General features: G+C 37.5%; 2 protein-coding genes across 8 annotated transcripts; both read left to right on the top strand.

Moving 5' to 3' along the window:
* Positions 1 to 7,188: 7,188 nt before the first annotated feature.
* On the top strand, positions 7,189 to 8,112 carry LOC131065484 (uncharacterized). Its single transcript, XM_057999981.2, has one exon. It carries the CDS (start codon positions 7,189 to 7,191, stop codon positions 8,110 to 8,112), a length of 924 nt encoding a protein of 307 aa, XP_057855964.2.
* A 706-nt stretch (positions 8,113 to 8,818) lies between these two features.
* Positions 8,819 to 13,156, top strand: LOC131065531 (pentatricopeptide repeat-containing protein At4g02750-like). Of its 7 annotated transcripts, none has more exons than XM_059219767.1 (5): positions 8,819 to 11,577; positions 11,678 to 11,784; positions 12,118 to 12,204; positions 12,511 to 12,571; positions 12,701 to 13,156. In XM_059219767.1, the coding sequence occupies exon 1, from the start codon at positions 8,943 to 8,945 to the stop codon at positions 11,511 to 11,513; it is 2,571 nt and encodes an 856-aa protein (XP_059075750.1). In that variant the 5' UTR covers positions 8,819 to 8,942; the 3' UTR covers positions 11,514 to 11,577; positions 11,678 to 11,784; positions 12,118 to 12,204; positions 12,511 to 12,571; positions 12,701 to 13,156. The 7 variants fall into 7 exon arrangements, with proteins under 7 accessions (XP_059075750.1, XP_059075746.1, XP_059075748.1 ...); XM_059219763.1 differs by having other exon boundaries at positions 12,483 to 12,571; XM_059219765.1 differs by having other exon boundaries at positions 12,079 to 12,204; positions 12,483 to 12,571.
* Positions 13,157 to 13,504: the final 348 nt, after the last annotated feature.

The raw sequence follows: 13,504 nt of genomic DNA, 5'->3' as shown, positions 1-13,504 counted from the left end.
CATTCAAATCCCCAATACAGGCAGGTGGAAAAAGTGGGTTTAAAGTTAGGCAATATTTGGATGATTCTGGCATATATAGTCCCACTTCCACTTCTCTCACTTGGTCTTCTAGTTTATATGTGCAAGAATTGTTAAAGGACAAGAGGAGATTGGAGATCTTGGAAGTCAAAGAGAAGATTTGGGAACATAAAATACATGTAGAAACAACAACAAATCACTCTTTGATAGACAATAATAATTTTTTAAAGGAGCAAGTAGCAATGCTACAAGAGGCTCTCTCAGTAGGCAAGCGAGAATGGCAAGAGATGAAAGATGCTTGGCAATGTATGAAAGTATTAGAAGAAGAAAATAGAGGCAAAGAGGTGATAAATTGTACAGCCTCGCAACTTGAAGGGAAATCACATCATCGGGCGAACTATCAAGCAATGAACGAAGAGACAAAGGGAAGTCTCCCAAAGGCACCCAAAACACAGACCCAAATGAATGGCGAGTCAGCTAATGGAGAGACAGAAGTAAACAGGTTGGTAGGATGCAAGAGAAAGAGTATAAAGAAAGACAAGATAGAGAAGCCAACTTAATTATTAAATGCATGAAAGAGTATGGGGTAAAGGAACACACTCTTGACCTTGCAAGCGATTTCCTTAGTGACATGGTGAGGTGGCAAGGTAAAATTTGCCAAGCATGGAGGGTGGGAAAGATTTGTGACGATAGGGTTAGGCCCATAAAATTCATCTTATCTGTTGTGCATGACAAGCATATTCTTTGAAGCAAAAAACAACTTTTGAGGGGTTCTCGTTTCTTCCTTGATGAAGATTTAACTGTTAGGCAGCAAGAGTACAAAAGAGAAGAATTGGAAAAAGTTAGTGCAGCAAGAGATGAAGGAAAAAGGGCATGGTTATACAAGGGCAAATCTTTTATTGCATGTTTTGGTCCTCATTCTAAAACAGGACAACAAGTTGGCAGCAAAGTTATAGCAACAAATTCCTTAGCAGAGAGTAGAGGTGCAAGGTCATCAAGGGAAAATGTGGTTGAAGACACAATTTTGGGTCTTACATGTCAATATGAATAGCAATCAACACCTACCCAGGATTCCTTGAGTTTGGTTTGTTGGAACTGCAGAGGTTATCCATGGAGATGGGGACCTGAGATAGGGCCTATTGCGGAGGGGAGGGACATCATTTGTCTCACTGAGATACATGAACATGAAGGGTGTATGACCCCTTTGTCTAAGGGTTACTCAAAGATGGTGGTTTGGAACAAGGCAACAGGAAATGGCAAAGGTCATGGAGGTATAATGGTTTTAGTGAAAGAAAGAGAAGGGCGTCTAATTCAGCTAGAAAGAGAAGACACAAACAAAAAAAATTATGGTTCAAGATTTCTGAAAATGGAAACCTCATTAGAATTGCAGCATGTTATTTTGCCCCACAAATCTCAAAAACATACAAAAACTATGGTTTGGACCACAAAGATCCCTTTGCTGCCTTGAAAAAAGACATTGCAATTTATGCTCAGCAAGGCGAGATCCTCCTTGTAGGAGATTTTAATGCTAGGACTGTGTTGCCCCCATATTTGGCATACCTAAAATTTAAATTTCAAGTCGATCTCAATGTCGAGTAAAGGTGCAATGAGTGTTTATGCATAAGAAATAAGCGCGTTGTCCAAAGTCATTACTAGTCAAAATTTGAAAAATGGAAGAATTTTGAGAATTACCACAAATTGAGGGAAATCGCTTGACAGTCAGGATCTAAACGTCATTTTATATAGTGTGGCCAACTTTCACCTGAACCCAGTTTACACTTCGTCATATTTTAAACTTTCAATTTTTGGTGTCTCTTGTCCCCAAATGATTAAAATATCTCATTTAAGGTTTCTTCATGATGCGTAAATAATTGTGTGGATCTATTTCCCTACCTCTGATGCATGTTTCAAATTTCAGGACCTAGCTCCCTACCGTTTGAAAGTTATGCCATTTTTCCCCAGCCAAAGCAATAAATTTAAAATATTTAAATTATTTTTCAAATAATAATTTAATATTTTAAATTATTTTAATATGTCTGGTCATTTGCGATAAAACGTTGTTTAAAAATGTTGATTTCATTCTTCCTCGATTCCTCTCAGTGGCCAATGGTTTCCAAGATGTACTCGATTGTTCGTTGAAGCAAAAGGTTAGAAATGCTCACTTTTTGAGCATTCTTAACCTCATTTTTCAACCTTTTGTCAAAAAGGTTAGAAATGCTCACTTTTTAAGCATTTCTAACCCATATTTCTAACCTATCACAAAAGGTTAGGAATGCTCAAAAATTGAGTATTTCTAACCTCATTTCTTAACCTTGCAGGTCCGACTTTGTCAAGAGTTTGGAAATGCTCAAAAATTGAGCATTCTTAACCTCTTTCATAAGAATTTAAAAACAAGCTTCAAACAGCAGGTTATGAAAGTTCATCAATGCGTTGAAGGTAAATGGTTTCACCCCAGATGTTGAAGTTGCAGCTGCTTTGATCGACATGAATGCACATCATGGAAGCACAGACAACGCACGTGAATAGTTTGATAGAATTCCTCAAAGAAATGTGGTCTCATGAAATGCGATGATTGTTGGATATCTACAGAATGCAAACCGTGGCCATAGGGAGAGCACAAACAATGCACGTGAACTGGTGAAGTTGCTAACAAGGCAGCAAACTGTTTGACTAAATGCTTCAGAGATGTCATCCCACTGAATGCAAATGTGGAAGCAGAGGTAGCATGCAAAATGTTTGACTATTTTCCTCTAAGAAGTGTGAGTTGAAAAGTCATAACTTTCTGTTTGATAGAATGCCAAATGTGGAAGCATATGCATCGTATGTGAATCGTTTGAATTGTTTCCTTGAAAAGATGTCATCTCATCTAATGCTATGAACGCAAGATCTGCAAATTTGTTATAAAGTTTTAATCTTTCAGAAAGTGCAATTGCCAGGTGTAAAAACCAAATTCAACAACCTTTGTTATCATCTTTCCAGCCGTACAAAGCTGGATAAACAGACATGACAAATGGAGGAAGCGGGGCATTAGGTTATTGGTGATACACAATTCATATATCACTCGCACTGTGTTTTACCAGCTTGCAAGGCGTAGAAACATATTGCACTTGCATTTTATTGAAGATTGTTGAAGATGCACAGTAATTGTTCGATGGAATGTCACAAGAGATATGATCTCATGATAGGTTTGTGAAGTGTTGAGTATGCTACAGACAAACCATGACCATGCTTAGCATTTTTTATTCTTGACTTAAAAAAAAACTGAGCAATTAGGGTGAATTTCAAATGGTACTTTGACATGATAAAAAGGATACAAATCAAAATTTCTTGAAGTGCCTGATAATTTGAAGAGGATTTGGCCCGATATCGATCTGTATCCATGGTCGGGGCTAGATCCCCAATTACCTTTATGACTACTGACTATGGCTTTTGAACCGTCACTATATCTCAATCTTTAAATGGAATTATACGGCCTGTGAACTAGACCTCGTGTTGCTCATGGGCTGCTAAACTTCCTAAGCATTGGGTTGGTAAGCATCCATACCTCGTGCTAGTTGGTGGAGTGGTCATCATCTCGACCTCGTGCTCGGTTAGCAAGACTCGACTGAATGACTGTAAGGGCCCAAACTGTTTACCTTGAACCAGTAATAGTATAAGTAAAGGCGACATAATGATAATCACTCTAAAAGGTGGTAGCATCTCTCACAGATCCAAATGATATCTCATGGATACCAATGTTGTAGAAGAGAACACTAAAACAAAAGAAAAAAAATGGACATTCATCAATGAACAAAGGTGAAAAATTCAACTGTTGGTGGGGTTTGGTGGATGACAAAATTAAGGGCACCCAGATTCCAAATACGGCTCAGATCCACACAAGAAGCTCCATATAGTTGCCTTTCTCAGTGACCTCGACCGTTATGAGGCTTCTGTTAAATGGAGGTCAACACCACCAATGATATCGAAAAAGGAGTGCAATCAACATCCACAAGTAAATGTGAGAAGGAACCTCTCAAAGTTCTATTGACATGTGTACATCAGGTTCAAGATTTATCAAAGATGACATATTATAGTACAAAAGAAATTGAAACATTTCGTAGATTTTGTTGCCTTGCGAGAGACATCTCTGGACTTCATCAAAATTATATAAACTATCACAAATTTGCAAGGAATATGATAAGCCAAACGATGGAGAGTGACTTAGAAGATACTAACCAATGGAAACTGGAATCAGTGGCCTGGATCTTTGTATGTTCCCAATGGAGACAAGAAATGAACATTCTCATCCAAGATTGGCAAGGTTACATTGATGTCAAAGATGAAAATGAGCAAGAAGAACCTTCTCTCAAGGATACCGTTGTCAATAATATAAAGAAGCAAAATGATTCCAAGGAGAAGACAAAGAAATAAGAGAGGATAAGACTAAAAGAGACTTTAGCTACCATCCACGATACACAAAAGGAATTCTTGTTTGGTTTTGAAGAAAATGCAACTTCATGGTGTTCCTCCAATATGGGTACTTAACATGGGCATAGAGATATCCATGTTAATGGACAAGGAGGATAGAAAAATGGATGATAAAAAGAGGAACAAGATTGATGGAATAACTTACACAAAGTCTTAAATCAAATCCAAGATGTATCAATGAAGAGCATTCAATGCTTTCAACACTTTAGATTTCATTGTTGTTTAGGATATCTGACCCCTCTTGAACTTTAACTCACAAGGATGCTCTGATGTTGATGATACATATATTATAGTAACGGTGTCAATGCATTAAATCAAGGAACATGGAATTCAACTTTTCTGAACATGAATTTAGATTGTGAGATGATTACGAGATCAAATGAAGCAAATGAAGATGGAGGCCACCTCGACAAAATCAACAAACGAATTATTTCTTCAATGTAATGGGTTTGATATTATTTTTGTAAAAAGTGACTTATGTCGCTTATTGTAACCCAAGGTTAGAAAGTTGACTTCTTCTGCGCATAAAAGTGTAGGTTACTAACTCTTTGAAATTCACACAGAAAAGAGTTAGTTATTAACCCAAGATTAAAGTTAGTTACTAAGGTGGTTATTTTGGGAAGCCTATAAATACAAGGCTATTGGTAATGCATGGGGGGACTTTTTACAGAGGGGAAAACTCTGCTAGAATTCCAAGAGAAACTTGTAATGACATTTTGATTTGCACTATGTATAGAAAGGATTTTGGACTTGTATATTTCCAAAAAGGATAATGAAGAATACGTCTTAGTTCGTATGTTCTAAATGTATTCATGTGTTATTATTGTCGATTTCTCGTATGTCAAATTGGTAGTCTTTTCATGCATATGTGATCTGTACGATTGATGTGATGATGCACAAGCAACCTTTGGTATCTCAGTTTGAATGTGTTGAAGTATCTTATCTCTCTGTATGTTGAGATTTGTCATTCTTCTTTATCATCATTTCATGGCTAAGCATATTACATTATGAACTCCCCTTGTAATTTGTTGCTAATGTTGGGAAATCTCAGTCGATGGTCGTATGTCTATTGTTAGGGTTTCTATCTTTATTTCTCTTTAGTTTTATGTTTTCTCCTTTATGTACTTTCAGGTTAAAAGTACACAAAATCCTAAATATCCCTATCATACGAGGGAGCTGCCCCTCTCAAATGCAGAGGAAGATCATGTTTCACAGAACGATCTCTCCAACTATTGGAACGTTTGTCACTGCTCCTAGGGCAAACAGGGTCAGTTTCAGGTAAACAACCACAGTGACAAATCTGTTTACCAACAGACTGCAAGTGAGCAAGCTTGCATGCTTTGCAGTAAAGATGATTGCAATCCTCTATGGCTCATGGAAGTCAAAGACCGTCAGTGGACAAGAGTATAAGACAAAAGCTACAATCACTTTGGGGAAGAATTACTTACTATTTGTGGTGCTTTTGATTTAATCATCTGCAACAGTGTAATTAGATGGGGAAAATCTGGTAATTTCACCCATAATACCTACAATGGGGCAAGTGTTGTGGATTATGCAATTTGTTCTCATAGCCTATGTGAGAAAATGGAGGTAATGATAGTTGGTAAACAACTCTAGGACTTAAAATCTGACCATAGGCCGATCTATTTAATCTTTTCATGGGTAGATCAAAAGCGTCAAGAGGTGAAAACTCAGTGCACTCATCATTCTTCAAATAAAAGGCAGAATTTAACCCAAAACAACTGCAATATTTTCAAGGTTGCGCTTGAGAGACTTGTTAGGAAGGTGAGAATCTCGTTCCATGATCTCCATAGCCATGAACTCACAAATCTAATCCATAGTGCATTGTCGAAGTGTAAAAGGGCCAAGAATAAGAAATCTGAAACAAATTGCTTTCCGATAAATGCTTGGTTTGATGAAGAATGTAAAATTGCAAGGAGGAATTTGAGAGATCCGCACAAGGAAGAGATCAACATAAAGGTTTACAAGCAGATTTTAAAATAGAAAAAAGCTGATTTTGTGCTCACAAGGCAAGAAGAATTCATTTTTCTTAGTAAAAATAACCCCAAGTCTTTTTGGAAGGAGTTGCAATCCAAGAAAAAGCAAACAAAAAACAACATTATAGCTAAACAGTGGTTTGATTATGCTAAACAACTTTACGAGCATGATGTTGGGGTGGAATCGCCTCAAATTTTCAGCATTAATTCAGATCTTTTTACAAAGCAAGAAATTGAAAGGGGTATAAAAAAGATGGGTGTTGGAAAAGCAAAAGACTTGGTTGATCTTCAAGCGGAATATTTGAAGTGGGGTTTGAAATCTTTGGTGCCACACATTATGAGAAATTTTAACATCATCATACAACAGGGTTTTCCTAAAGATTGGACTACTAGTCTTGCCATTCCTCTTTTTAAGAGCAGAGATGTCAATAATCCCTCTAATTACAAGACCATTATGATTAACCCTTTGTTTGCAAAGTTATTTGGCAACATGATAGAGAATAGAATTAGCAAGTGGGCGGAAGAGAATGGTAAGCAGGCAAAAGGGCAAGCTGGTTTCAGACCTAAGCATTCCACAGTTGATCATGGTATCACTTTGAGACATTTAATTGAAAAAAGATGGGAAGAGAAAGAAGAGATCTTGTGATGTTTTGTTGACTTCAAAAAGGCTTTTTACACGGTTCCTAGGGTTAAACTTTGGAAAAGAATGAAAGATCTTGGAATTCCCATTCATCTTAGAGCAGTTGTCCATAGGCTTTGTGAGGAGGTTACAGTAAAAATCAGAACCTCTGATGGTCTCTCTGAAAGCTTTAGAAGCGATATCAGGGTCAAGCAAGGGTGTCTGTTATCTTGTATGTTGTTTGGTTTATACATTGACAAGTTGGAAGAGTCGTTAAACTCTCAGGATGGTGATGGTGTTCGTTTGGGTGAATTTGTGATAAAAAAATTTCTTTATGCGGATGACCTCATTCTTTTTGTTAAAACAACTCTTGGTTTGCAAGAGCATTTGTATGTTTTAAAGCACTTTTGCAAAACGGTCGGGATGCAAGTCAATATCAGCAAGACAAAAATCATGGTTTTTTCTAATAAGAGGAAACAAAACCAGCATAAGTTTTACTTTGAAGGCAGTATTCTTGAAGAAGTTTTAGACTATAAATATCTTGGGATTGACTTCAACAAAAATCTAAATTGGGATGGTTGCAGGAAGAAGAGAATCCTAGGTGGTTGGAAAGCTTGGTATGCTCTTCAGAACAGATGTAGAGAAGCGGAGCTTTGGGATTGGAAGGTCTCCCAAACTCTTTTTGGGCTTTTAGTTCTTCATGTTATTCTCTATGGTTGTGAATTATGGGCCAACAACACTTCAGGTTCACAATGGAAGCAGATCGAGCAAATCCAAAAGCACTTGATAACAAGCAAGTTCAAGATTAAAAATACAGTTCCTTATGATATCATGTTGAGTGAGACTGGGGTTGCTGCTATTGAAGCTATTGCTATGGTTCCTCTCATTAGTTATCTCAAAAGAATTGGGCAAATGGAGGAAGGCAGATGGCCTAAAGCGGTTTTCAATGACACCTTGTGCAAAAGAAAGAAGACTTGGATGCAACAAAACATCAAATGGTTGAGTAAATGAAATATCTACCTAAATTCGTGCTCCAAAAATAGTAAAGAGATAAAGGCTTTTGTTATGGATAAGTTTCACAAGTGGGCTTGGGGTAATGAGTTAGCGAGAAAGAAAAAATATTATATCATGGAGTTCAATCCTACTTTTGATCATCATCAAAAAGCTTATATAAGGGCTAATATTTCATGGAAAGCTGTGTGTATTTTTGCCCAATTAAGAACTAACTCTCATAAGCTCCGTAATGAAACTGGTCGTTGGAAAAGACCAAAAGAAACTTGGGAGGAAAGAGTGTATTTTTTGCACATCTGGGAAAGTTGAAACCGAAAAATACTTCATTTTAGAGTGCGACACCTTCAAAGATGTTAGGGACAAGTATAATAAATTATTGACTAAGGGAACTTGGTATGATTTTTTCAGCGAGGATTTTGTCGAGAGGTTGGGACCACTTGACAGCATTTTACACAGAAAGCGGGCAAATTTGCAGAAATCGGTTAGATCTAATGTGCTGTCCAATAGATTTTGTTAAGTCTCGTGGACATTAAAATAATTTTCGAACATTAAAAAAAAAAAAATTCTTTCTTTGAGCAGGTTGAACCGTTGATCGAACAAATTAGCTCGTCCATTTCTAATAACAAGCAACGAATAAAATACAGTTGCATAATTAAGAGTAAAGATTCATATTTAGCTTAATATAAGACTATAAAATCAAATTCATTCTGAAGCTAATCGAAAGCTTCGGAACACCACGATTTGGCTACATTCAAATATTACCCAATACAAACAACGCATCTGGAAGATAATATGGTGGAAAGGTAACATGGTGCTGATGAATACCAACAATGAAAGTCATGAAGCATGTACACCTTTTTAGGTGTAAGCGAAGTTTCGTCTTCAGATCAGTTTTCCACTCTCAAACCCATGGCTTGGCACTTCACCAAACTTATGGTAGTAACGTTATTACGACTACACATCAACATAATAACCAGAAAATACACATTAATAATGAAGAAACGACGATATTGCATCAATTGCAGGGATGCATCAAGGCGAGACCTTTGGCAGAAGGCAAACTTGTCCATACCCACATCATCAAAACTGGATCCCGAGATGATGCTTTTCTAGTATCTAAACTTGTAATTATGTACGCAAAGTGCAGGTGTTTGAAGGATGCATGCAATCTGCTTGACAAAATGCCTGAACAAACACTGGTTGCATGGAACGCCATACTTGGAGGGTATGCACAGAATGACAGACTGGAGGATGCACGTGAAGTGTTTAACAACATGCCTGAGCGCAATATTTTTTCCTGGACAACCATGGTTGCGGGACTGGTGCAGGGTAGAAGGCTTCATGATGCGCGAGTATTGTTTGAGGAAATGCCTGAACGAAATGTTGTGTCGTGGACTGCAATGATTGTTGGATATTCCCAGAATGGGGATGCTGAAGAGGCTCTCGCTTTGTTCTACCGAATGCAACGGTCAGGAACGAGGCCGAATCAGTTTACTTTTAATAGTGTCCTTAGTACTTGTGCAAATCTGGGGGATCTAGAGCTTAGCAATGTAGTTTATGGGCAAATTACCAAGATGGGACTGGATTCAGAGCTTTCTGTGTGCAATGCCCTTGTTAATCTATATGTAAAGCTTGACTATTTAGATAGAGCAAAAGAAGTGTTTGAAAAAATGTCTGAACGAGATGCGTATACCTGGACTGCACTGCTTACAGGATATACACACAATAGTAGGATGGAAGATGCACGCTACTTGTTTGATAAAATGCCAGAAAAATGTGTTGTTTCATGGAGTGCAATGATTGCGGGATATTCTCAGAATGACAGCTGCGAAGATGCTCTAAAAATTTTTGTCCAGATGCTACAGGAAGGGGTGAAGCCTAACCAATCAACTCTGGCTAGTGTTTTGAGTTCATGTGGCGCTCTTGTAGCTTTAGAAAGTGGCATTCAAGTCCATGTCTATATCATCAAAACAGGTTTTGAATCGGACGTCTTTGCCCGGAGTGCTCTTGTTGATATGTACGCCAAATGTGGGAACATGGAATGTGCAAAACGGGCATTTGACACATTTTCAGAAAGAAATGTGGTCTCGTGGAATTCAATGATTGCTGGATATTCTCAGAACAAGAGAATAGAGGAAGCATTTGAACTCTTTACCAAAATGCCTGAGCAAAATTTGGTCTCCTGGAATTCGATGATTGCAGGATATTGCCAAAATGAGCAGGCTGTGAAAGCGCAAGACCTTTTTTCCCAAATGCTAATGGGAGGCTGGATCCCAGATCAGTGTACCTATACTAGTGTACTTAGTTCATGTGCAGCCATGGCAGCTATGGAACAGGGCAAACAAACACATGCCAAAATTATTGGGTGTGGATTGGTGTCTGATATCCTTATGGGGAGTGCTCTGGTTGACATGTATGCTAAATGTGGAAGCATTGAATATGCTCGGCATGTTTTTGATAAAATGCATACAAGAAATGTTGTTTCATGGACTATTATCATTTTAGGATATGCCCAGCATGGACATGGCAAAATTGCACTGCAACTCTTCGATGAAATGCAACAGGCAGGCATGAAGCCAAACCATATTACCTTTGTCGGTGTTTTGATTGGCTGCAATCATGCTGGCCTAGTGGATGAAGGCTGGAATTCTTTCACTTCGATGAGTCGTGATTACTATCTTGCACCAAGGGAGGAACATTATGCATGCATGGTTGACATCCTTTGTCGAGCTGGGCATCTAAACCAAGCTGAGAAATTTATCAATGACATGCCATTTCAACCAGATAGTATTATGTGGCATACTTTGCTTAGTGCTTGTAGGAAATATGTAGATATAGATCTAGGTGAGCGTACGGCTGAACGGCTTTTTGAAATGTCACCGGAGAATTCTTCACCGTATATAATGCTGTCAAACATTTATGCTGCAGCTGGTAGGTGGAGTGATGTGGCAAAGGTGAGACAGATGATGAATGACAGAGCAATAAAAAGGAGTCCGGGATGTAGCTGGATTGATGTCAAGGGCAAGGTACATGCATTTCTTGTTGGAGATAAATTACACCCACAAAGAGATGAGATCTATGAAATGCTGGAGAGACTATCTGGACAGATCAAGGAAGCAGGGCATGTACCCGAAACAAATCGTGTACTGCATGATGTGGAGGAGGAGCTGAAGGAAAACATTATTTCCCACCACAGTGAGAAGCTAGCCATTGCATTTGGGCTTCTTAACTTGCCACTTGGTAAACCTATTCGGATACTCAAGAACCTTCGTGTATGTAGCGACTGCCACAATGCAATCAAATTCATTTCCAAGATTGTTCAACGACAAATAGTTGTGAGGGATGCTAGCCGCTTCCACCATTTCCAAGACGGTCTTTGTTCTTGTGGAGATTATTGGTGATGCTAAAGCTCATTAATAAGAATAATGTAAGAGTTGACACATCATTTTGGGTGCCAAGGACAAGGTGATTCCATCTGTTTTTGCTACTGCGTCTGAAGATGTGTTAATTAATCATATCATTTAATTTTAGATACTGAACTCAGTTGATCTTTTTATGATGCCAGAATCTCGTCATACATTGCAAGGCGTATATGTGCAACAGGCTTGGCTCTCAGACAGCACATTGTGAAGGTTCTGTCAAAGATTCACCAATTATGAACATCCAGCTAAGGTCTTGTAAATTATATTTAAGTTTGGCATTAGTCTTTTTAATCACATTCTTTATGCAATCTTTATAAGTAAAATGTTTATGATAAACAATGGAACCAATACTTTAGATACCATGCTTCTTGTTGCATCTTTTAGTAACAATTCACAAACCATATTGAAAATATTGTCAACCTTCTGACATGCCTTACGTGAAGCCTTTCATGATCTTTAGGATTTTATAACTACCATCTTGGATGTTTTGTGGTTATTATCTTCCTAATTATCTGGTAGCATTGATTATTAATTAAGACTGCAGGATCCGAACATTAATACCTCTTTTGAATGGAGTGCATAGAGATTTAGACTGAGACTTGAGGATTGGACTTCGATTTCCTTCAGATGGAATCACAGAGAAATTTAGACCTGATAATTTTGAATCTTGGTAAGACTAATTTTCTCCAATCATGTAGATTGATGATGCATTGGTAGTCACACAAATTAATTTACCTCAAAGGAAGCCTCTCATCTCATAAATTCATTTTAATTGATATCACCTTATGAACACTACTTTCTGATCGGCAAGGCAGCCAAGAAATGTTCCTAGGACCAGATACCTTTTGTAACTTGTTTGATAGGGGGAGACATAAATGCTTATACAGCAGTTATCTTTTCATTTCTTTTGGTTTTTTTTAATCATTAAAATCATTTTTGCGGATACAGCCTTATGGGCATCATATGCTGATCACAGAAAGCCAGTTGAGCAATGTTTCCAGAGCCAAGCGAGAGTACAATGAAGAAGAGTATAAGTCGTAAGAGATATTATATTATGTCAAATTTGAACTGTCAAATTTTTGTTGAATTCTAGTTTCTTATAGATTATGCTTGTCTCAAGTTCTGATTTATTTTGGTTGGTACCAATTTTGTTTCTCTTTTTGCAGAGGATCTAAATTCCTTGTTCAAAGGCTCATGCTTTGATGCACGATACAAGTTCAGTGAGAGGACATGGAATTTCTGAGATTCATGTCATCTTAATTCACAGATGGAAAGAAAGGAGGATAAATAAACATTGAAAAGTGTCAAGAACCTGATTGAAAGATACAGTGAGGGTTGAAGCTCATTGAAAAGAATAAGATGTTGAATAGATCACCAATGACTACAAATAATTCATCCGATTTAATCAAATTTCAAAACAATTGTGGATAATTTTTTAAATATGACAGGACTAAACTTTGCAAGCTTCTAAAGCCCAAAGATATCAAGAAATTCTTAAATCTACCTATAGAAAATATCATCCATAAGTGACCATATGGTGTATTCCGGACCATAGCATAAATGTTTTGAATTTACCATGTATGTTGTTTCAAAACAGGTGATAAAATGAGATTGATTATTAATTTATCAACAAGTGCAGTATTCAGTGCCATCAATTTATCAGATATATCATAAGCTACATGAGGCTTTACAAAATTTGTGTGCATGCATTTTCTTTAAGTAGCTTTGTAGAAGCCACAACCTATTAACAAGACTGAGGTACAACTAAATGTATCATGTTCTTGTTTGTGCATTTATATATACTAAGGCTATTGTTGAATTCCTGCAATATATGATTATTCCCATGCCCCTTCCAAAAGATGCAGTAGGGTGGAGTTGTGGACCTAGTTTTTTAATTGTTTAAAGGTAGAAAGCTTTCTACTTACGTAAGTGGGAAAACCTCAAAAAGGCTTAAGAACTTTTTAGTAGGT

Source organism: Cryptomeria japonica, chromosome 4 (genome assembly GCF_030272615.1).
Source record: "Cryptomeria japonica chromosome 4, Sugi_1.0, whole genome shotgun sequence".
Taxonomy (NCBI): domain Eukaryota; kingdom Viridiplantae; phylum Streptophyta; class Pinopsida; order Cupressales; family Cupressaceae; genus Cryptomeria; species Cryptomeria japonica.
This window is presented reverse-complemented; position numbering and strand designations above follow the sequence as displayed.

What these genes read in the sequence shown, in the direction of transcription:
- LOC131065484 (XM_057999981.2), top strand. Translation starts at nt 7,189, where the DNA reads ATGAAAGATCTTGGAATTCCCATTCATCTTAGAGCAGTTGTCCATAGG.
- LOC131065531 (XM_059219768.1), top strand. Translation starts at nt 8,943, where the DNA reads ATGAAAGTCATGAAGCATGTACACCTTTTTAGGTGTAAGCGAAGTTTC.